General features: G+C 39.5%; 2 protein-coding genes across 2 annotated transcripts in view; both read left to right on the forward strand.

The window, feature by feature from the left end:
• Positions 1-17,326, forward strand: part of pclob (piccolo presynaptic cytomatrix protein b) — a 61,606-nt gene extending 44,280 nt beyond the window's left edge. The window contains exons 25-37 of the mRNA XM_088006297.1: positions 57-292; positions 769-816; positions 924-1,054; positions 3,347-3,373; positions 3,822-3,915; positions 4,656-4,727; positions 5,682-5,988; positions 6,144-6,338; positions 15,062-15,203; positions 15,310-15,368; positions 15,934-16,071; positions 16,811-16,956; positions 17,145-17,326. Of these exons, the coding sequence (XP_087862423.1) occupies positions 57-292; positions 769-816; positions 924-1,054; positions 3,347-3,373; positions 3,822-3,915; positions 4,656-4,727; positions 5,682-5,988; positions 6,144-6,338; positions 15,062-15,203; positions 15,310-15,368; positions 15,934-16,071; positions 16,811-16,956; positions 17,145-17,288 (1,739 nt within the window). The 3' untranslated portion in view covers positions 17,289-17,326. The remainder of the gene's footprint in view (positions 1-56; positions 293-768; positions 817-923; positions 1,055-3,346; positions 3,374-3,821; positions 3,916-4,655; positions 4,728-5,681; positions 5,989-6,143; positions 6,339-15,061; positions 15,204-15,309; positions 15,369-15,933; positions 16,072-16,810; positions 16,957-17,144) is intronic.
• A 5,074-nt stretch (positions 17,327-22,400) lies between these two features.
• The window catches only part of cacna2d1 (calcium voltage-gated channel auxiliary subunit alpha2delta 1), a 74,703-nt gene continuing 72,366 nt past the window's right edge, over positions 22,401-24,737 (forward strand). Inside the window, exon 1 of the mRNA XM_088006728.1 lies at positions 22,401-23,835. Within this exon, the coding sequence (XP_087862854.1) occupies positions 23,747-23,835 (89 nt within the window). The 5' untranslated portion in view covers positions 22,401-23,746. The remainder of the gene's footprint in view (positions 23,836-24,737) is intronic.

Genomic DNA, 24,737 nt, shown 5'->3' on the forward strand with positions numbered 1-24,737 from the left:
TATGTTCACCTAAGCTACATGAATACAGCATGGAGTATGGTGCATATTTCTCTCAGCAGGAGGTCAGCGATCTCCTGGTGTGGATCCTAAACAGTTAGCTGCAGAGCTCCAAAAGGTATCCCAACAGCAAACTCCTGACATAGCAGGAACAGGGCCTGGGGGCTTCGGAGTCCTGTCTGCGTTGGAACGCTCGGCCCTCCTCCACTCGGGCCCTGGGTCAGCAGCCTCCAGTGGGGTTCCAAGCCCTGGGCAACCGGGATCCCCTGCCATCAACAAGAAACAACGCCACAAGGTAGCTCACAACCTAAAAGGCTGCTCATAGCAGCAGTTAAATAACCGAAAGTGGCACACACCAAAGAACTGCCACCTTTGGCTGAAATGACTGCCAATGAGTGCAAGCCTGATGTTCGCTATATCTGGAAATGTGTCTTTCACATTCTTTAGAGAGCTGCTTTATAAAGCCTCATTCGAAGGTTTGTGAGCATGAACAGACAGCTTAAGGTCACACCACAGGCATCTCAATCAGATTTAAGTTCAGACTAACGCCAATACCTCTCTTACAGCTTTTTAGGTCAAATATGAGGCAAGCCGATTTGTTTTGGTATGGTTAACATTGGTTGCTGCTTTTAAATATTTCTTATTGTTGAGCATTGAGTCTGGTGAGGTGGTGATGACTTTCCTTTATAGGCCAAGTCAAAATGTGTGTGTTTGTTTACTAAATCACAAGCAAGTAACCTTATTATTCCCTATTTCTTTTGTGTTTTTTAGCCAACAGAGGTGATGAAAGCACCTCATCCCATTACTGGAGAAATTCAGGTAGGAAATTTAGATTTTTATTTAGGTCAGCAATCTAAGATCAAACAAACAAAGGAATACTGATCCGCCAGTGTGATCCACTCATTTCCCTCTGCTTTGCCCAACAGCTCCAGATTAACTATGACAGAAATCTGGGAAACTTGATCGTACATGTTCTGCAGGCAAGAAACTTGGCCCCCCGAGACAATGACGGTTACTCTGACCCTTTTGTGAAGGTCTACCTTTTACCAGGGAGAGGGTGAGCTCTAAAAAGGGCTTCAGTTTGGACTGAGGTCTTGTCTGTGTTTGCCTATTTGATTTCAAGTCTGTCTTATTTTCTCTTCCCCCAGTTTTTTATGACTTTGTAAGTGTTCTGTATAACACTGACTAACCCCTTGAGTTTGTCTGGGAGAAGGACATGATGATATGAGGCAGTCTTTTGCCCTGCATTATTGATTATTTGGATTTTATATTTTACAGAATTACCCAAAATATTATATTTAGATCTTTGCCAGAACAGCTATTATAGGTGCTTGCATCAGCATTTGTATCCCTTGAACTTTTTAACATTTTGTCTTTTTACAACCACAAACATCTCAATGTATTTTATTAGGAATTTATGTAATAGAGCTTTGCAAAGTTGCAAATAATTATGGATTTAAAGAAAAATATATAGTGACAATGCCACTTTAAAGATTCTGATGAAAATTAAGCTGTACAATCATATGGGATTTTAATGTGTAATATTTAATATCAGGATAAATCTTCTATGTTCATTCAAAACAATACTGAAGAAATGGCTAAGGGGGTAAGTCTACAGAAATCTAAAGGTCAGGTGGGATACTGGCCTCCTGACTTAAACTCATGGGTGTCTCAATGTCCTGTGTTGCATTGTGTTTAAGATTCAAAGGATTGTGCCATGTAGGTTGTTGTATGCTGACATGACGTCATTATTCTGGTGAGAAAAGTCATACAGACATAGCTGTATAGAAACTTGAAGTTGCTGGTTTTGGATCTGCCTGCAGTTTTACCAATAGCACATTAAGTGAACAAAGTAATTCAGTCCGTGTTGGCTACTCCTCCAAATATTGAATTAACATTAACAGTTTGGCACTTTTCTCTTCCCAGTGTAAGGTGGTTGCTTACAAAGAGCAATTTCCGGAAAGTGTCATAGTCCAACTGGCATCAAAGGCACATGTTAGCAATTGGGTAAAACTTAATATCTCAACTCAGTGCACCCCTCCAGGAAGCAAATGTGTTCACAATAGCTGAAAGCCCAGACCATAGGCCCAGACCCTCTGTATGAATAAATAAATATGTCTGGAAAAGTGGCTAGCTTTTACTAGGCTAGTCTGAAACTAATATCGCTGCAGGCACACGCGCAGTGCTGTTCTAAATTTAGCATTTTGACGTAATTTAAGATCAGCGCCATTATGTGTGACAGGGACGTGTCATGATTGAAAAGAAAAAAAAAATAAATAAATAAATTTTCTGCCCACATTAACAATAACATATTACTGCTTCCGTTGTTTCTAATGCTTCACGAAATAATCCATTCCACTTGACTGTTAGGAAAATACTCATCACTAAAACAGCACTCTGGATTTTCCTGGTTACCTACAGCGCCTCACTGCACTGCAAGTCCAGTGCCAACAAGGTTATCGCTTGTGCAGGCGGCTGAAAACTGGAAAAGGTGAAGTCAGTCACATATACAATTCAGTCACAATGTCTAGCCTCTGTCATGAGGTAATAGAAATTTCTGGTTTATTTGTGCTAGTGGTTCAGTTGAAGGAGCTGCGATTGAACTGCAGACGTGACTAAGGCATATTTTTTATCTTTGCTGGAAAGAAATTGAACATTTATGTGTTAGTTACTATTGTGTGTTGATCTGTCACATAAAATCTTAATACAATGCATCATTTCTAACTGTTACATGGCTTGTTGAAAAGTTCAAAGGTGCCAAAACTGTCTCTCCTAATTAATCTAATTTGACTTAGTCATTACTTTTTTTCTACTTTTTTTTTTTTTTTACATTAATATTTCCACAGTTTCTATCTTACATCTGTTCCTCTCTCTTCCCAGGAGAGTGTGAATAACAAGAAAGAATCAATAAGGCTTTTAGCTGCTGTCTAACAATATCTGTTCTTAGATAATGGCCCCATCAGGTCTGTTTATGAGTTTAAGCTCTCTCTTGACCTACAGGCAACATAAGTTAAAAAGGAGAGCTCATTTAAAACACTTTTGCTCCTCGACCTCTTTGGGTTGAGGAGCATTTTAAAATCCATTTGTCTGACATAAGCAGAACAGAGCACATTCAGGGTACTTCACTGGCAATATTCATTCATCGTCAGGGTTTTTCGACTCTTTTCTAACATATATCATTTGGACACAAAACAAGTGATGCATAATGCAGCAAATATTGATTGCCTCAGCTCTCTATCCTTTACTGCTTTTTCTTTGTGCACTCTGGGCTTCTCTGACTGTTATTCGTATTTTTTGCCTTTCTTGTTTGTGATATCTGCCCTCCTCTTCCTCTTCTGGACTCCCTCAGCCAAGTCATGGTTGTCCAGAATGCAAGGTAGTGTGGTGCTGATCTTTTCTTTTCAGTTGATATATTTTGTTCTTTTGGGAATGTTTTCTAGTGGTTTTCCATCCTTCTGTTGTGGCCTCTGTTGTTTGTCCAGTTATATTCTTTATTTCACTCTGTTTGACAACACTCATACCACTGCATTCTCCGTCAACTTCATGCTTCTAGCTTTCAAAACTCCTAAATTCTTATCTTTGACATTTTTCTTCCATAAAAGCATCTCAGTCTAAATAAACAACGCTTAAATAACAACTCTGTTTGTTTATGAAGTCACACTGAGTATTGACCATTGCACCAGCATTTACAAATCTAATTCATAATTCAAGTATATTGGTTCTAGTAAATATATGCCAGGGACCGAGCTGGGAAATGTATTAGCTCGTTATTCATTTTAACTGAATTCTGATTACTTTTATTGCTGTATATCATGAATCATCAGTGCTGATAACAAGAGAAGGACCAAGTATGCACAGAAAACAACAAATCCAGAATGGAACCAGACTGTCATCTACAAGAACATCCATTTGGAGCAGGTACTCTGCACACTTACATATAATTTGTTAAGTGTACACTCATGAACATCCTATGAGACTTTGCTGTTAGACTGTCGTCCACTGTGAGCAAAGGTGATGTCTAAGCCTATTATAAATCAAATGATTCAGTACATGTGGCTTTGCTTCGGGGATGCTTTCAGTATCCCAATAAAGCCTCTTGCTAGTACCCTTAGAAGATTAGTTGAGTACAGAAATGTCAGCTACACAATTTCAACAGCCCAGCAATGTTCATCAAGGAATAATGTTCTCCCTGGGGGAGAACAGGGATCCCTGGGCCCAGGGATTGTAGCCTGGGCCCAGATTGCCCAGGCTACAATCTGGGCAAGATTGTAGCCCAGGAGAGCTGTGGCTACAATCCAGGAGCTTGATATTCTCACCATGTGAATATGTGTGAATGGAAATGACTGATTTCATTGTAAAGATTCTTTGAGAACCATTTTAGGGTTGAAAAGTGCTATATAAGCCAGATGTCATTTCCTTGTTTGCACATAATGCATGTTGGAAGATATGCAACGTGACACCCACCTTCTTTGCTGAATAAATTTACTTCTGTCGAGTTTGCAATACCTGACGGTTTTGACAAGATTTCTTAAAAAGACAAAGAAATATAAATACCATATAAATACCATTATAAACACATGTTTTTTCATGTCACCTAATTGCATAATAAGCACATCTCAGTCTGTGACCATCTGTTCTCTTTTCTTCTCCCTATCTAGTTAAAGAAAAAGACATTGGAAGTAACAGTGTGGGACTATGACAGATCCTCCTCCAATGACTTTCTTGGAGAAGTAAGTGCTGCTTCACATTTAATGTTTCTCTCACACAAGGTTTCTGTTTTCCAGATTTCTTTTCTTGATAGATTTTCTTTTCATATATCGTTAGTATATCTGTTAGTATCTCTCTTTCTAGATAGATAGATAGATAGATAGATAGATAGATAGATAGATAGATAGATAGATAGATAGATAGATAGATAGATAGATAGATAGATAGATAGATAGATAGATAGATAGATAGATAGATAGATAGATAGATAGATAGATAGATAGATAGATAGTGAAGATTTGTTCCAAGCAGAGACTAAGTCTGAGTGCAAGGAGAAAGGAGAAGTTTTAAGTACAAGCAATACAATTCTTGAGAAGAGAGACATGAAGTCCTCCTTTCAAAATAAAAATGTAAGCAAAAGTATTAAACATTTTGACAACAAGAGACATGAAATCTTGCTTTTGGACTGGAAATGTGTGCTCTTTGATTATGGCACAAAAATTCCTCCACAAGGAAATTGTCAGAAAACATTAGGGAGCAGACAGGATCATGTACTGTAGATCAAAACACACCAGAGAGTGTAGGGGAAAGCTAAGGGATTAAGTAATAAAACAAAATCCAAAGTTAGGACATCTCACTGAGCACTGAATCCATTATCCGGAAATGAGAAATGTGGACATTTTTTTTCCTCATTTTTTTAATGTCTCCAGATGTTGTAAAATGGGGACAAGAAAAATGCCTTTACATTTTGGAAGCCATGTGCCATGTTCCTTTAATTTCACAATGATGTGCCATTTTGTGTTGATCTGTCAAATAACACCCCAATGAAAACATTGACATTTACGGGAAAATACGAAAAGATTTAGGTATGCATATTTCACAAAGAACTGTGTTGTAGTATTATTTTGGCATCTAGTGTACATGTCTATCTGTTCTTTTTAATTGTAATATTGTGTGTGGACTTGACTGCGTTTCAGGTTCTGATTGACTTGTCAAACACAGCTCAACTGGACAACACTCCCCGCTGGCTGCCTTTGAAAGAGCAGAGTGAAAGCATCGAACAGAGCAGAAGTCACCATGCTTCCCAAGCTCCACCAGGGTCTGGGTCAGCACAGGGTCATGGTCAGGGACATTTCACAGGTCAGGGTCATATGTCAGGATCTGGACAGGGACATGGAATGGGACAAAGTCAAGGACCAGGACAGGGAGATCTGAGTCATGATTCACCTAAGAACTCTGTGATCAAGAGCAGAAGCCATGGAATCTTCCCCGACCCAGCCAAAGGTAAAATACATCAATTTCACATATGCATTTTAAATATCTAAATGATTTGCATAAAACACTGAAATATGTATCACTGCCTTGATTAGACTTTATTTGGTTTAAAAACGGTGGCATGGTACAAGCAGATCTGCCAAAGTAAAATTTTCATCCTCCAGACATGCAAATGTTACCTTTGGAAAAGTCCCACAGCAGCCCAGGCAGCTCCAAGTCTTCCTCTGATGGCCAACTGCGCTCGCATGGCCCATCCCGAAGTCAAAGCAAGAGTAGTGTCACTCAAGCCCACCTTGAGGATGCTGGGATAGCCATTGCTGCCGCAGAGGCTGCCGTGCAGCAGTCCCGTCTGCAACCAAGTAAATCCTTCCCTTCCCCATGACACAACTCCCATGACATGCTTCCTTTTTATCCATGCATGCAAGTTCTGTTGAGACTGTTTAATTAAACCTGAATTGTTCTGCATTAACCTCCTTAACATTTACCTTTGGACTCTGGTTGGGTCATATTTTCTTTCTGGGCACAAATTGTTTGATTGGTGATGGTAGTCAAAAATGAATTTCTGTCAGAAAATAAATCTTTTAAAAGTAACTAATATACTATGAGAATAAACAAAATCAGGAGCTATTTTAAAGCAGAAAAATTAAGTACAACATTAATATCAAAAACAAGACAGATAGGACACCTTATATTTTGATAGTAATTTTTAGAATAATGTAAAAAAGTCACTTACAAGATCACAATTGATTACAGAGGACACATTGCAGTAAAGACACATTTAATTGTAATATGGGCCTCAAATTATCTCAAAGAATACCTCCCCCCTAACTACTCAGTGTTTGGAAGTAGTGTGCATGTGTTAATCCCAAGATTATGGTTTCTCATTACCACACTTGTTTGGAGATATTCTGAATGTAGAAACCAAATTGGGATGGCATCCCCTAATATTTCTTTTTTTTTTTCATATCTTAAAGTAAGTAAAACTACTTCTATAATGAACTCAATGTTTTTAATCTGTGGGATTTCCTGAACTCAACCTAAACTTCAATTCCTTTCTAAGATAAGTCTGCCTATTTTTGGAGCTTTTTAAGCATGCAGCTACAGACTCCCTTGCAACTCTTTTGTGGCTACTAAATACTTTGTTGTGTCACAATACTGCTCTATATGTGCATGTCTGACATGAATGAACCCCAGAAAAAAAAGAAAAAAAAAAAAAAGAAATCACAAAAGACACGCACACAAACACACGCACGAATGGAACACCATCTTCCAACCCCATCCAGTCCTATCCTATTCCCGCACTTTAAACAAACGGGACACAAATGTGAGACTGACCCAAGTCATACCAAGAAACACCGAGAGGTTTCAAAAGCCGTCTGGAGTCTCACTCTACACTCACCGGCCAGTGAGAGTAAAGCTTTCGGCTAACCCATGAGAGCAGCTGAACTATCGAGGGAAGGTGAGGCAACATGAAATAAATGTACTGTCTAAATACTCTGATAAACATAACCAACCATAAAGTCATAAAGTAAATCTGTTAAAGTAAAACTAAAATGGGGAGAAGTAAAATATATTTACCAAAAAATCAAACTATGGGAATGACGCACTAGTTTTAAAAATAATCTTTTAACGACCATTAAAATGTGCTTTCAGATTAAGATTTATCTGCTTTGTTTTGGTGAAAATACATGTGTTCAAAATAATAGCAGCTCAATATCACTAACCACGTAAGTTTTGAAATAAATTATGTTTCTACATTGAAAATAGTTTACATGTGGATGTAGTAGCACAGTAGAAAAACAACAGGCCCAGCACTCATTACAGTGACACTGCTCATCCTGTGTGACTGGATTATAGTGAAATAAACATGTGTAGGCAACAGGCTTAGCCAGACATCCCTTATACTGGGGGATCACAGTGTGATCTTAGGTCAGAAGTAATATATATATATATAGTCCCTCCAGTGCAATCTGGCTCTGCCCTGCTGTCTCCTCTAGGTGGAACATTAATTTCTCTTGCTACCTAACAGATATGTTAAGGACATTTCCTGTTTAGATGCCTGAACCACCTCAAATGACTCTTTTCAATGTAAGGAAGCAGTGCCTTTAGTCTAAGCGCCCACCTGGATGACAGAGCTCCTCATCCTATGTGTCAGGATGAGGAGCTCCACAGAGGAAGCTAATTCCAGCCGAGAAAGTCTGAAGTAGATGGACGAGTAAATCAAGAGCTTCGCTTTATGGCTCCTTCTGCACCACAACAGACCAGAGCTATCCAGCCACTGCTCCTTCTTACCGTCTCTCAGGAGCAAGACACCAAGATAATTAACTTTCTCTGCTTAAGGTAAAGACTGAAGCCTCCTGTGACGTCCGTCAGTTATTGTGTTTTGTCCTGAGGCGGAGCAGAAGGGGCGGGACCAGGATTCGCCAGGCCCAGCGCGTCCTCGGGATATAAGCAGCCTGCTTCAGCGCGTGAGAGAGAGAGGACAGGAGCTGAAGCTGGCTTGGAGCTGAGCCGGCTTCTCCACCCAGCTTGATTCTACAGAGGGCTTATCCGTGGAGCAATGCCACCGACCACAGGGGGGGAGCACCCGCTTGTCTATGCTGGTCCTGTTTATTTGCTTGGATTGTACAATAAAGACTGTATTCTTTTATTGAAGGCCGTGTCTCTCTGGCTTTTTGTTGCGGCTCACGAGCCGGGTCGTAACAAAATGGGGGCTTGTCGTTAGTTGAACCTGGTTGCGTTTGGATAATTTGTTGTTTTTGGTTAAGATTTGGTTTCTGGATTTTTATTTATTTATTTATTTTTTTTTGTGGTTGTTGGATGGCGTAGTTTGTTTTGTTTGTTTTCTCCGGGTGTGGCGTTTCGTTTATTTTTTTTCTGTAATCAGTGGGTTGAGTGTTCATCGTGTACACCTGTTTGCAGCTTTGGTCCCCTGATAGGCGATAGAGGTGTAGCTCCTTTGGGCTTCATCTGGTCGTTGTCTTTGTAGTGTCGCTTCTAGGTGGTTAGTGTTAACTGTTTACAGTTATCTCGGGAGCACGTCCGTGGGATTCTAGGCAGGGAATCTGTATAGATTTCCTTTCTGGCCCGCTGGTTTAAGGTGCGTAACAACCCGCCGCCGAAAAGCGTGAAGACTAGGGATCAGCTGTTAGGTAAGTTTTTGTATATAGGCAAGAATAGTGGGGTTCTCAGTCTGCCTTTTGGGTACACGACTTGGCACTTTTCCCTGGTTACTGTTTGCGTTTCGTTATAAATGATCATGACTTCTCTCTCTGAATTTTTTGATTCTCCCTCAGAGGAGTTTTTGGAAGGTTGCTCAAAAGAGCAATTATTTGAGATTGGAAAACATTACGGGGTGGAAATTGATGGCCGACGGTCTAAAGAGAATGTGAAGTCCATTTTGGTCGCAAATTTAGTTGAAAAGGACATTTTGCACAGCTCAGTTGGTGAGATTACAGCTAAACCTACTGTTTTACCTCCTGGTTTGACATTTGAGCAGCATAGGGAATTGCTGTTGTTACAGTTTGAACACGATAAGTTCAAAATGAAAGTACAACTGGAAGCAGAGCACACTAGATTGGAGATCGAACGGACACGGCTAGATTTGGCTAAACAGAGTGTTGCGTCTGGAGTCTCTCGTTCTTCTTCCGTTGCTTCTGAGGCAGTTGATATGGAGTTTGATGTCATTGGGAATTTACGTTTATTGCCTAAATTTAATGAACTTGATCCAGATTCTTTTTTCGTCATTTTTGAGCGTGTGGCTGAGGCGCGCAGCTGGTCTGATTCTGCACGTGTGCTGTTGTTGCAGTGTGTGCTTGTGGGGCGTGCTCAAGAAGTTTTTTCTACGTTGTCTGACTCTGATTGCCATGACTATGCTAAGGTGAAAGCTGCTGTTTTAAAAACTTATGAGTTGGTGCCTGAGGCATATAGGCAGAGGTTTCGGAGTTGCAGAAAAAACTCTGAGCAGAGTTACCTGGAATTTGCCAGAGATATTAAAATGCATTTTATGCGGTGGTGCGCGGCAGCAGAAGTTAAAACCTTTGAGCAGCTATGTGAACTTGTTGTTTTGGAACAACTTAAAAACTCAGTTCCTGAGGTGGTTGCTACTTATATTTGTGAACAGAAAGCTCAGACGGCAGCTGCAGCCGCGGCGCTCGCGGATGATTACGTTTTGACCCATAAATCCCAGTTTCCGACAGCAAGTGGTTTCAGGGGGGACATTGGGCGAAGCGATAGTTCTCGCCGTCCTGCTGGTTTGCGTAAGGTGGAAGTTAAACCTCCTGGTTCTTTTGACAGTAATGATCGTTGTAACTACTGCCATAAGCGTGGTCATTGGAAGGCGGATTGCCATCTATTTAAGTCTAGAACTCCAACATTTCAGTCTAGACCAGAGGGGGCGGGTTTAGCGGCGCCTGTGTTTACAGGTGTAGAGAAACGAAAGGAATCGCCGCTCGTAGAGCCTGTGGAATCATATTTACCATTTATAAGAGATGGTTATGTATCATTGGCAAAAGGTGAAAAGAAAATACCTGTGAAAGTACTTAGAGACACTGGTGCGTTTAATTCTTTTATTCAGGCGGATGTATTGCCTCTCCCTGAGCACACAGAGACGGACAACTGTATTCCGGTGAGGGATATGGGTTTGAATATTTTGTTGGTTCCTCTCCACAGGGTGTTTTTGGAGTGCCAGCTTTTTTGTGGAGAGGCTTTGTTGGCGGTGCGACCTGCGTTACCTATTGACGGGGTCTCGGTCATTTTGGGTAATGATCTAGCGGGTTCCAGCATGTGGACAGATGAATCACCCACACCCTCAGTCGGCAGTGAGCCGGAGTCTCAGAAGTTGGATCGACAAGAGGAGAATGAGCGTGAATTGTCGAACGTTTTCACTGCTTGTGCTGTGACTCGAGCTATGTCGCGCTCTCAAGTGAACGGTGACAAGGACGCACAAGAGGAAAATAAAGATTACAAGTTCTTTTTGCCTCTTGCTGATTTTCCATTTCCTGTCACTAGTACTGATTTGATAACTGACCAACGTGCAGATTCCTCATTAAAAGAATTATTTCAACAGGTTCGTCCGGAGGGGGCTGTGTCAGACCACGAAGGTGCGTATTTTCTTCGAAACTCTGTGCTAATGAGAAGATGGGTGCCACATTTTGGTTCTGTGGAACATGCGGTGTTTCAAGTGGTAGTTCCCTCTAAATATCGTGAGGCACTGTTGAAAGTAGCACATGATGATTCTGGACATGCTGGTGTAAAAAAAACATATGACCGAGTCCTTAGACATTTTTTTGGCCTCGTTTGAAGAGGGATATTTCCTCCTATGTTAGGACATGTCATGTCTGTCAGCTAACTGCAAAGCCTAACCAACCTTTGAAACCCACGCCTTTATTACCCATCCCTGTTGCAACAGAACCGTTTGAGCACCTAATCATTGATTGTGTGGGTCCCTTGCCAAGGTCACGATCTGGGGCTTGCTATTTGTTAACTGTTATGTGCCAAAGTACTCGATATCCGGCTGCTTACCCGTTACGCACAATAACAGCAAAATCTGTGGTGCGTGCTCTTTCTCAGTTCATCTCTGTATTTGGCATTCCTCAGACTATTCAGTCGGATCAAGGCACAAATTTCTCTTCACGTCTTTTTGGCCAGGTGCTAAAACAGCTTCGTGTTAAACACAACAGATCTACGGCTTACCATGCAGAAAGTCAAGGAGCGTTGGAGCGTTTTCATCAAACTTTAAAGTCATTGCTCCGTGCTTATTGTATAGAACTGGGGAAGGATTGGGAGGATGGGTTACCATGGTTGATGTTGGCTGCTCGGGAGGTTACTCAGGAGAGCATAGGCTTTAGCCCAAATGAGTTGGTGTTTGGACACACCGTTAAGGGTCCCTTAGCAGCTGTGGCAGCGGAGTGGAAAGAACCAGAACCACCCCAAAATCTCATTGACTATGTGAACGGCTTTAGGCATAGACTGTATGCAGCGCGGAATTTGGCTAAAGAAAAGTTGTCTGCTAGCCAACATAAAATGAAATCTTTGTTTGATCGTCGAGCAGTGGAACGCTCGTTTTTGCCCGGGGATCAGGTTTTGGCACTGTGTCCCATTATTTCATCTCCTTTTCAAGCTAAGTTTTCCGGCCCGTATACAGTGTTAAAGCGGCTCTCTGATCAGAACTACCTCATTGCAACGCCTGAGCGCAGAAAAACCACGCAGTTGTGCCACGTGAATTTGCTAAAACCATACTATGCGCGAGATCAGGTAAAAAAATCTCCCGAGGACATACACCCAGTTTGTGCGGTTAATGAGGTTTGTATGGCCACTTGTTCTAACGAGGAGACTGGTACCTTGGACAGCGCCATGACGCACGGGCGTCTTTCCAACTCGGAGTCGCTGCAGAAATTGGATGTGTTGTTATCACATCTTTCTGAACATCATTCAAAACAGTTGAGTGAGCTAATTTATAGCTTCCCGGGTTTGTTTTCTGATACTCCTGGGCGTACAACTTGGTTGGAACATGATATTGATGTGGGTCAGGCGAGTCCCATAAAACAACATTTTTATCGGGTAAACATGGAGAAACGAAAATGTCTTGATGCAGAAGTGAAATATATGTTGGATAATGGGATAGCTGAGCCATCTTCGTCTAGTTGGGCATCTCCTTGCATTTTGGTTCCTAAGCCAGATAATACATTCCGTTTTTGTTCAGACTATAGAAAATTAAATGCTGTCACAAAGCCCGATTCATTTCCACTTCCTAGAATGGATGATTGTGTGGATCAAGTTGGTTCGGCTAAATTCGTTAGCAGATTTGACTTGCTTAAAGGTTACTGGCAAGTTCCTCTGACAAAACGTGCACAGGAGTTAGCTGCGTTTGTTACTCCTTCTGGGTTGTATTCATACACAGTTATGCCGTTTGGACTTCGGAATGCACCCGCTACTTTTCAACGATTAATGAATTATGTGGTGGGAGATATGCCAGGTTGCGCGGTGTATTTAGATGACGTAGTGGTTTATTCTGATACTTGGGAACAACACATGGAGCGCATTCACGACTTGTTTACTCGCTTGTCGGTGGCAGGACTTACAATTAATCTTGCTAAGTGTGAGTTTGCGAAAGCAACCGTGACATACCTCGGCCATGTAGTTGGGCAGGGTCAAGTGCGCCCAGTCGCAGCCAAGGTGCAAGCAGTACAGAACTTTCCTGTTCCTGTTACAAAAAAGGATCTCATGCGTTTTCTTGGTCTGGTTGGTTATTATCGTTGTTTCTGTAAAGACTTTTCTTCGGTAGTAGCCCCATTAACCAGCTTGCTTTCTAAGGATGCCAAGTTTGACTGGTCTCCTTCTTGTCAGCATGCGTTTGAGCAGGTAAAGCAGCTTCTCTGTTGTGCTCCGGTTTTGGCTGCCCCACGCTTGAATGCTCCTTTTCAGCTCCATGTGGATGCCAGTTATGTGGGTGCAGGTGCAGTTTTGACACAAATGGATGACCAGGGCAATTGCAAGCCAGTCAGTTATTTTTCAAAAAAATTTAACAAACATCAATTAAATTACTCTGTGATCGAAAAGGAGACACTTGCTTTAATCCTGGCTTTGCAGCACTTTGATGTTTACTTGGGGGGTGGTGCTCCTATTGTTGTATATACGGATCATAATCCGCTTACATTTTTGACGACGCTAAAATGTCCTAATCAACGTTTGGTTCGTTGGTTGCTCTTTTTGCAGTCTTTTTCTTTGGATATACGGTACATAAAAGGACGAGATAATGTAGTTGCTGATGCGCTTTCTCGTGCCCCTGTATTGTAAACGACAATGCATCTTAGATCTGGATGATTTTTATTTATTTATTTATTTTTTTTTTTTACTTGGGATTCCCTTGTGGGAACCCATGTTTTGTGGGTGGGGGTGTGACGTCCGTCAGTTATTGTGTTTTGTCCTGAGGCGGAGCAGAAGGGGCGGGACCAGGATTCGCCAGGCCCAGCGCGTCCTCGGGATATAAGCAGCCTGCTTCAGCGCGTGAGAGAGAGAGGACAGGAGCTGAAGCTGGCTTGGAGCTGAGCCGGCTTCTCCACCCAGCTTGATTCTACAGAGGGCTTATCCGTGGAGCAATGCCACCGACCACAGGGGGGGAGCACCCGCTTGTCTATGCTGGTCCTGTTTATTTGCTTGGATTGTACAATAAAGACTGTATTCTTTTATTGAAGGCCGTGTCTCTCTGGCTTTTTGTTGCGGCTCACGAGCCGGGTCGTAACACCTCCTCCAATAGAGAACAATCCTTTCTGTTTCCTCACACAGCTCCCCGACTCACCTCTTCCTGTTTAATTTCGGGGTAGGAAAAACTCAAGTCCTTCTCAGGTTTCAGAGCTGAAACCGCATGTGGAGGTGTCTCCAACTCTAGTTGGCAACACTCAACTTCAAAGTCCAGTTCTAGTTTCTTTACTGTGAGTGAAATGACATTCAACATCCCAGCGGCCAGTTTGCCATAGGATACCCTACCAATGCCAGAGCCCACGACAACTTAGCTCCCAGATTCACAGGCCAGTAAACACATGACCACATATTAGTTCAGCGAGTCACAGGAAATCTAAATCTTTAACTTTTTCACTTTGCACAAAAAAGGTTAAAAGATTGTAAAGACTGAGACACTGCTAACTTCTGTAACAACCCATTATTCAGTGCTGTTCTCTTTCTGTAAGGTGATTACAAATTTGATAGCTTTTTTCATATTTTAGTTTGTAATAGCTTGCGTTGTGATCATTATTAATCTGTATATTTGGAAAAAAAAAACATGCAATTTTGAGGTATACTCATTTTTAAACACACTGCTATTATTTTCAACACAATTGTATTTGCTTTCTGTAAACTGGCCTCACTTAACAATCCAGTCATTTAAACTGCTCTTCAGCGTAAAGATGGGGAGTGTAAGTTAGTGGTTATGGTATTACATGTGGTGTTTCATCTTTCTGACATGCTTGCAAATGTGAAGCTTTGTGTAGATATACAGGCAGAGTGACAAACAAATCCACTGACTGACTATTGGATAGACTGATGGGTTGAATCTCATTGTCACATTGTATTTTGTCACTCACAGGACCGGGACACCGACTAGGTGACGTCTCAGGGTCAGTGGTGCTGTCTGCCCCAAGCCTTGTTGGAGATGCCTACGGTGGTATGGATGGGGATGAAGGGGTGGGCATTGGAGTGGACAGTGCCATTTTTCAAGTCCCACGGATGTAAGATCTTTTTTGTATTGCATTTTTAGCATTCTATGCATCCAGCAATAATTTTCACAGCCTAACAAATGCTGCTTTTGGGTAAAATTGTGTTCTTTCTCTGCAGTGGTAAGACTATTCCTAACGGTACCGACAAAAACCAACAAATCACTCCAGAAAATGAAGGCAAGCTTATTTTTTTAAATTTTTTGGTTGTAGGTCTCCCCCTGCTGGGTAATTTTATATGACCACTTTCAAAGTCTTATTAAACCCTGTTTGAACAGTGTTTTGGTAACATGTTCTGTTAAGTGGTCATTGTTTGTTTACTGCATTAATTCTACATAATGACTAAATGCATGTCTTGAAATAGTGGAAGGGGAGTGGATGTCACACTATCCTGTCCATTATCATAACTATATCTACTCTTCATGTAGCTCATATGTCACAATAGTCCCCTCCCCCATCTCCAGTTTCCTCTTGTAACAAAAGCCTAGGGTCATGTAAGGCTGTAAGCTGGTTATTGTTACACAGATGAGGGTCAAGAAGTCATTACGATGGAGTCTGGCAAGCTCATGTCTCTAAATTCCATTTATCATGTTTTCTAAAGCCAGACCAAAACTAAAATCTGATATTAAAATGTGTAAATAAAATTCTGTCTCTGGAATTCCAATTGTATCAACCTGCTCTCAGGTAGTAAATGAAGGTATCAAAATGCGCAAATTGCAAACATTTATTTTTCTTTTATTGTCAGGTGGTAAAACTCAAGTAATTGGGGAAATTAAGGTTGCTCTTAAGAAGGAGGTGAAGACGGAGGGAGACCAGCTGGTCCTAGAAATCCTTCAATGCAGAAATATCACTTATAAGTTCAAAAGCCCGGACCATCTGCCAGGTTGGAAAAATATATGTATATATATTTTATTTTATTTTTGCCATCTAAAATAATGCACGTATGTACCTGTATGTTTATGTGATTACATAGGGGTGTATGTATAATGCCTTGTAAAAATATGAATGCCTTTTTCACATTTTGTTTTGTCCTCCATCCACAAATTATTTTCTATGAGGATGTTCAAGTTTGGACCAATGGAAAATCTGTGGGAACACTTAAAAACCAATCAGTACAGAAGCTCTTAGTTCAATCACTCTGATCTCAAACTATTTTGTAAAGACAGTTGGGCAGACGTTTTAGTTTCTAGAAAACAGAGCCTCCAAAAAAAAAAAAAGAAAAGAAAAAGAAAGAAAATACTGCAATGTATTCAGTGCATTGTGCAGTTCACATTTTCAGTTGAGCAAGACTTTGAAAATACATTTTGTGTTCCTTTCACATCACAGTTATGCACTGCTTTGTGTTGATTAATCGCATAAAATCCCAATCAAATTTGTCTCCTAACTTGACAAAATCTGAAAAGTTGAAAAGGTAGGAATGATTTTGCAAGGCACGTTAAGTATCTATGACTTTATGTGTGTTTTGCTGTGCTACACTGCATTACATTTCAGTGTTAAATTATGCTACATTTAGTGACATTGTCTTACATTTTGCATGCCATATTATGTGATGTTCTTTTAAGGTTGAGTTGAATTCACGCTTATTTATATTGTATTAACATTTATTTTAAACCTCCCTCCAGACCTATATGTCAAGTTGTATGTGGTGAATGTAGCCACTCAGAAAAGGATCATCAAGAAAAAGACCAGAGTTTGTCGACATGACCGAGAGCCTTCCTTTAATGAGACCTTCAGATTTCCCCTCAACCCAACGGGACATTCAATACAGGTAGCAAGGACAAACTGTGAATCCTAAAAATGGCATGTGAAGAAAAATCTTTTAAATTTTTGTGCACAGTTTAAGTTGACGTTTTTGCCTACAACATGCTATGTCCAGTTTAATATACAATCAAACACATGCAACTTTATTGTGCCCAATAAGATGAGAAATGTGTTTTATTTTTAATGTACTTTCAGCTTTTCTTGGTGTCCAACGGTGGGAAGTTTGTGAAGAAGACTCTGATAGGAGAAGCCTACATCTGGCTTGATAAGGTGGACATGAGGAAGAGAGTGGTCAGCTGGCACAAACTGTTCGTCAGCTCTAACCTGACCAACCCTTGAGTGCAAAACAGTAGTTTGAAAGAAATAACAAGCAAAAAGGAAGGAAGAAGGCAAAAGAGTACGATAACAGAAACATTAAATAAATGATGTAATGAGTTTATAGATCTTTAGATGAAGGGAACTATGTGACGATAACATTGCATGTCTTGTCAGTCCAACACTGCCAGCGCACGTTTCCCTCTTCTAATATCAGTTTTCTTTAGACTTTCCTTGGATGCAAACATGCAAAGGCAGTTACTGATTGATATTTCCCTGCAATATGGCTTAAAGACAGTTATGTTTTTGATAACATAGTTCAGCTGTGTGATCCATAATAATAATTTTGATATTGCACGAGAGGACTTCACCAACTAACTTAAGAAAAAGTTTGAAAATTTAAATTAATTTAAAAAAAAAATGTATGTAATTGTTATGAAACTTTACAGACAACAGTGGTGTGGGACGCATAATTATTTTTTAATGACAGAACTTCTAATCTATGTCGGAAAAAAATATGAGACTGTTGAACTTTTGCTGTGGGATAAAGATTAATTGTACAGCACTTCTAACATTTCTGTTATCCCACATGCAGACCACAGAGCATATCAAAGAATTGTACAGTGTGATATATATTAAAACCTTAAAATTAGCATATACAGAATATAACTAAATGCAACACAGAGTATAAGAGTTATTCTCTTGTTGTCAGATTATATTATCAGACAATATCAAGAAAAGTTCTCGGTTGAGGCAGTGGGTGGTGCACTGACAATCCAGTAATCTAATGTAAAAGCAGTCCTCATAACATTTAGGTGAATATGGACCTTTGTGAGCTCAAGGTAGGCCATATTGTCACACTGATGCACCTCTGTGTTGAACAGGCCTCCAATCATGGGTCAAGTCAACATCAACGGATAAATTACTATACCACAAGCATCATATTTAGGGGGGAGACTATAAGAAAGAATAGCATCTTGCACATGCTGTGTTGAATGTAACAAATGTTACAACTGTTCGGAATGACAGACGTTTACACATCTGTGTCATTTGTGCAACATTTTACTCTTAGTTTGCTGCAGTTTTCTTTCCTCTACGTAGGTCTCTTCATGTTATCACTGTTGCTATGGACATGTAAATTATCGAAAATGTGTCAAATCCACATGTAAATCTAAAAGCTCTCTGTGTGTCTGCGTGTTAGCAAAGCCCTTCTATTTTAGCTTTATCTGGAAATAATTTCAAAATGTAGATACAAAAAAATGTCAAATACTCCTCTGTGTCTCTGGCTATAAAACACACAAAAAACGTTTTGTCTCAGTGACTACTGTTAAACACAGTGGACCAGCATCTTTCACTGCCTGTGATCAGATTATTTTCTCAGGCATGATCAGGGTCAGAGGAACACGTAGAGCCAAGTCTCAGTACTCATGTGTATGCAGGGGACCCATGTATGTACGTTCTTGTTCATATTTTAATATTTTGCAACCGCATCAATAAAATCAGAAAAGAAGATAAAGAAAAAAATGTGAGAAAAAAATTAAAAGAGAAGTACTGTCAGTGTGCTTAATTGTAAAGCAGGGCTGATACAACTTTCCACCAAGAAACACACAAAGAGCAAGATGTCAAGATGTCACTCATACATTAAGGTATAGTGCAGAAGATACCATACTCAAAATGGTAAAATATTTGTTGTGCCATCCACTACTTATTTCCTTTATATGTATTAAAGGGGGGGTATTATGTAAAATAATTTTTTAGTTTTATATAATGTTATGTTATTCCCTCATCAAAACATCCTTGGAGTGTTGCTTTGATTCTTTCACGCATGTTTGAGAAATCCTTGAATGTACCGTGGCAGCCATTCGGGGGTAACTATATACTTGCTCATACAAAATGTCGCTTATTTACCCAAAGCTCCACCTTGAAGCTGCAACCACATTATGCTGTTAGCAGCATGATGAAAGACCCCTGAACCCACGCACCTTTGCAACTCTGCTCCACCAGACTAGCAGCAGCAGCAATTAGAAAACCCTTGGCAGAACTGCACATCTGCTGAGCTCATCATACAAACTATTTCTCAACCCAGCGCTCCTAAGACTGCTTGGCTTCCATGATGATGAAAACAGCATCATGGAAGAGCATTGTTAAGTTGACATGCTGAAGGTGGAGTGTTGGAAAGAGTACCAGAAGACACAATGACCAATTGCGAGGCGTCAAATTGAAAAGTCAAAATTCTTATTTTTGATATCATTTTCACCACTGACTGTAACATAGTTACTTGATTGTGCTATAAAATGGCACTACGTGCCTGAAAAATACATAATACCGCCCCTTTAAATATATTTCTATAATTACTGATTTTTGTATTTTTTATTTTTTTTGTTACATTTTTCCAAGAACCATTAGTTCTTTTAAGGTAATTCTATGCAACATGTATTTGAATGCATTTGTGTTAAATTCTGTGAACATATCGTCTATAAATGTCTTGTAGAAAAGTAACTATGATTTGTACATTTGGTGAGAGAAAAATACTAAATATCTTTATTTTGTACTTATTTTAGTATATATCGATGCTAACTACAGTTAACATCTACATGGAGCTTGTGCACTTTATTACAATGTTTGTTTGTTTGTTTTTTTTGTCTCGTTTTAATTGTCAGGACATTCCGAATTACATGGTTTGTGTCTCTGCACTAACAATTAAATGAGTCACAGTGTATGTGGTGGCAGGAACTATTGTTGTGTACATTTTGTATCTATGTGGCAAAAGATAAACATATAAACATGTAGAGGTTTCCCAAAAGGGATGCACAATCTCCAGTGAAATCAACTACTCCATCCTCATAGTGTACTGAGCAGTCTGTGTACACAGTGCAGTATATAAGATCTCATCTTATTGCCCAGTCATGGCTGTCAAACCTCTTGTGTTTCATTAGACTTCATTCTAAATACTGTTTGTTAAGATCAACCGTTGCCTGTAATTGTGAACCCATTCATTTGTTGTTGTCTTGAGGGGTGTGAATGTGCTCAAGTTGTTTGACATGTGTACATAAAGTGTTTATTTTCTACAATGACTGAATGTTTATATGTCTGAGGTTTGAGCATGTGAGTGTTAAAAAAAAAATACAAAGCAATTCTAAATCACAGAACACTTGTAATTGTACAGCAGTGGGTGTCGAGTCCTATAAGGGGAGTGGAGATTTCATCAAAATGGGCTGTCCACTGATGATTATTAATGAGATTATGTCCTCGAACCTGCAAAAACAACTTACAAGGTGGTAAAAAAAAAAAAAAAAAAAAGAATCTGTTTAACTTAAGTAGTTGTCTGGAACTTTTAGTTTTGGATGTTGCATGTTTTGTTGATGGTTTGTCTGTATATTTTGACCACAGATTATGTTTCAAAAGAGAGAAAATATGTATAGATTTATCTGTATGCTGAGTGTAAAGAGATATGCTTGTAAAATTGTCTTGTTTTTCACTCAGTGTAAAAACAAAGCATATAATGTTATGGTTTTGTGGTTGTACACGGGGTGTGTTGAGATATGCAAATTGTGCTGTAAAAAAAACAAAAAAACATTTCCCTTGAGTCAAAAGAATAAATATTAAGAGCTATATTGCAAATCCAATGTTTGACTTTTTTTATTCTGTTTTATTTTAAACTACTTTCTATCACAAGGGGAAAACTTGTATAATCAGACATTATGCATGCTGTTCCACATACCGAAAAATCTTTTTTCTTTACAAATAGGAGCTCACATTAAGTACTGCTTTTACAAAAAAAAGTCAGATTTGCAGCAACTTCTTAAAACTGACTATACCCTTTCAATATGTTATATTTTTTGTGGAGATTCCACTTTTTATTGCTATTTAAGAAGTGAAACTTTTAAATACAAAAAAAACAAATTCACCAAACTGGAATATGCCACTAGTGGATACAACTTTAAAAAGTACAGGTATATGATAGTTGCTGTCAGTTATGGTAAAATTAAATCTAAACAATAACATTGGTCCAGATAAGAATATTTCTATTTTGACTGATCAGTCATAACATGACTCAGAATTTTATTTTTCATACAAAAAATATTGAGGTAATAATATATATATATATATATATATATATATATATATATATATATATATATATATATATATATATATATATATATATATATATATATATATAATTTCATTTCATTTTTGAGGGACTGTGTGCATGGTGGCTAAACTGGTAGCACTGCTACGTTGTCGCAAGAGGGCTCTTGTGTCTTTCTACATTTTTATCACTGTTCCAATCTTGTAATGGTACGGATTCCCTGTAGGTGGCAGCATTTTATGTGGAACAAAAAAGCAGTCGGTAAACATGACTGTGGTTATTAAATAGTGCATGTCTTTGTATGTACTTTATGAAATTATTATGATTACTATGTTTTTTTTCAAAAATCATTCGGAATTTCCTGAGCTCTCTACATAGAAATATCTATGTACAATGTCTATACATAAAAAAATGTTGAACAAAAGGCAACTGGATTTTTTTTTTTTTTTTTACAATTGGATTCTATTGAGAGAATTCTTTGAATTAGGTGAAATGTATTGTATTATTTCAGTAACAGAATATTAGGAATGCACAGGGCTAATATTCAGACATGGATACAATGTCTTCCAGGGTCTGTCACACAGAGAAATTCAATGAAATACCAATTAAATCCAATTAGATTCAGAATATTAATTTAGCTCCTATTCACAAAAAAACAGTACTCTGAAGGTGCTTTACAAACTAAATAAAAACAAATTTGTATACTGTATTGCTCATTCAATCTGACACGGATTCAAAGTAAATTACATGTTTCAAAAGATTGGATAAATCTTTTGAAACAATGCAATTAATTTAACAAAAAAGTTTTTGTTTTGTTTTTTCCTTTATTCCAATTGGTATAAAAAGAATATATCCAAGGAAACCCAGCTGGTTGAAATATTGCATCAAAGTAGAGACTAAAAAGTAACATTTTCTGGTGAAAGGTTGTAGTTTGTAGTGTTTCCAACATATTAAATAAATAATACATACAACGAAGGAAGATGTCTGAAGAGGCTCACTCTGCTCAGTTCTCTCCAGTTGGATCTTTCCTATTTCAGTTTGTTCCTCTCCAGTGCTCACTATTCCTTTATTTCCCCCCTCCCATCCCATTAACCACTGGCTTCTCTCTAGGCTGTCAGGGAAATGTGCAGCAGGTGATGTGATCAGGATCGAGAGGATTAGACCTGGGGAGTAACTGAGGAAGATTCTGTAGTGTATACTTGGAGCGATGGATAGGTGGCAGGGGAGAGACAAAGCAAGAATAGAGAGAAAAGGAGTGGGGGGGGGGGGGGAGTAGTGAGAGGCCATGAGAGGATGGTGTGTGGTTGCCAAGCAACGATTGATAACCAAATCCCCAAGCATCTTGCTTCTGCTGCCCTGCCCTCCCTCCAGGTCGGAATAAGACACATAAACCCCTGAGCACACAACTACAACACCCATGGAGTAAACTTGCTCCTTATAAAAATATTTGTATTACTTGAACTGTTAGCAGCATAATGAAAGAAAAAAAAAAACTTTCTTCTTTTCAGGAGACTAGACAAAAGGAAGTGCGAGAATATGCAGCAAATATTCCAAATCTAATTTCCTAAAGCAGCTATGATGGATGACTCTGAGACTCACTAAGCTGTTATCATATTTTTCTCATATTGTTTTCACAAAATCTGTCAAATCGATACATCTTGTCCCTCAATCTGATGTTTTCGACTGAAGGCTTTGCAATCAACCTCTGTAAAGTCTCATCTGTCTCTGCCTGTTGCAAATGCTGAAATGTTGCATAGCATTTTAAAAAGCAAAGCCCTGATTCTGTATTCAGAATGCGTTTGCCAGTGTGGGTGGTAGTCAGGTGTTTCTTTATAGGGAAGCAAAAAAAATAATAAAATAAAATAAAAAAACATACAAACAAAAGAAAGAAAAAGCAATTTGTTAGTGACAATATGGGATGCTGTAGAACACACCAGGAGGGCAAGGTAAGGTATTACATACGTTTCTGAAGTTTCCTTGGAAACATATTATACAGTTAATTCAACATTTCCCCCCCCCCAAAAAAAAAAAATAATAATAAAATAAAATAAAAAGAAATGTTAAAATGCATTTAGTTAAACTAAAGAATAACATGACAAGATTTGCTTTATTTCTCCCTCCTCTCGCCGATCAGAGCGGGCAGAAGGAGGGAGGGTGAGACAGAAGCAGCCTGAGATCTCCGGCTCAGGTACCTGTTAGAGCGCAGGATGGCCGAGTCATCAGATTAAAGGTGTCAGGGTTTGTTAATCTGTGAGGGAGGAACAGGCTGCGCCGCTTGCGCAAGTCGCTCCATTCATCGGCGGCAGCGGCGGCGGCGGCGGGGAAGCGAAGCAGATTGGATACTGACGCACATCGGGGAATTTCCCCTTCTTTTTCTCTCCCCTTTACAATGGATACCTGCAGGGTACGAACCTGGCTGTTCCTGCTCCTGCTGTGGCAGGAGGGCTGTTTGCCATCCCAGTTCCCCACACAGCTCATGTAAGTATAGCCCCCATGTAATCCTGTTTCGAGCTTTAAGGTTTTTGCCAGACTGCTTGTTGCAAGCGCTCATTCTTTCAGCATCACAGTAGGTTTAAGGGCTGCGATTTTTATTTATATTTTTAATGAGCCACTCTGACTGCGTGGGCGTGAGAGCGGGGACCGATGTCCGGCTGCCCGGTCCATTCATGCGCCGATGGTCATCTTTAGAGAGACACATTGATGGCAGAAAGTATTTCATCTCAGCCCTGTCTGCTCGCATCCTGACGTTGATAAATGTTAGTCACCAAAATCGGCAGATTGTCGCCGGTGGCCACGCTCAGCCGTGACAGCTCCTCAATGAAGTTGTAGAGGAGTTACAATCGCTGCCCTCCAGCCTAATGTTGTATTTAAAATTGACAGAGGAAAAATCCTTACATGTCTCCAGTGAGCTATGTCTCCTGTAGGTTTGTTTCTACGTGTTCACAATTTCAATAAATACTTTGAACTGAAGATATATCCCATTCACTAATTTTCACAATCAGAACAATTGGGGATATTTGCTTCTTGAAATTCATACCAAGTGCTGGAGGGAAAAAATGCAAACGGGAGTGAAATTTTTCATTGGATTTTACAGATCCAGCAAGAAGTCACAGCCCATAGGCTTCAGTAGTAATTCACAGTTAGAAAACCAACACTTCCTTTGCACAAGCAGTGGTACAAACAAAGCTTTATCATCACAAGGACATATTTAACTTCGATCTCAGGCAGGTCTTACTATGAACAGCGTGTTGATATCCTGAGAATATTTGGTGAGGCTGCATATTCAGCTAAACCAGCGAAGCCAGGAATTAAAGAAGTCCTTTAAAGGGACTTATTACAATTGAATATCTGGCCAAATTGGAATATTTTCATCTATTCAT

The sequence above is a fragment of the Poecilia mexicana genome, unplaced genomic scaffold, assembly GCF_051168715.1.
Source record: "Poecilia mexicana isolate PSO_F unplaced genomic scaffold, ASM5116871v1 scaffold_6, whole genome shotgun sequence".
In the NCBI taxonomy this organism is placed as follows: Eukaryota; Metazoa; Chordata; class Actinopteri; order Cyprinodontiformes; family Poeciliidae; genus Poecilia; species Poecilia mexicana.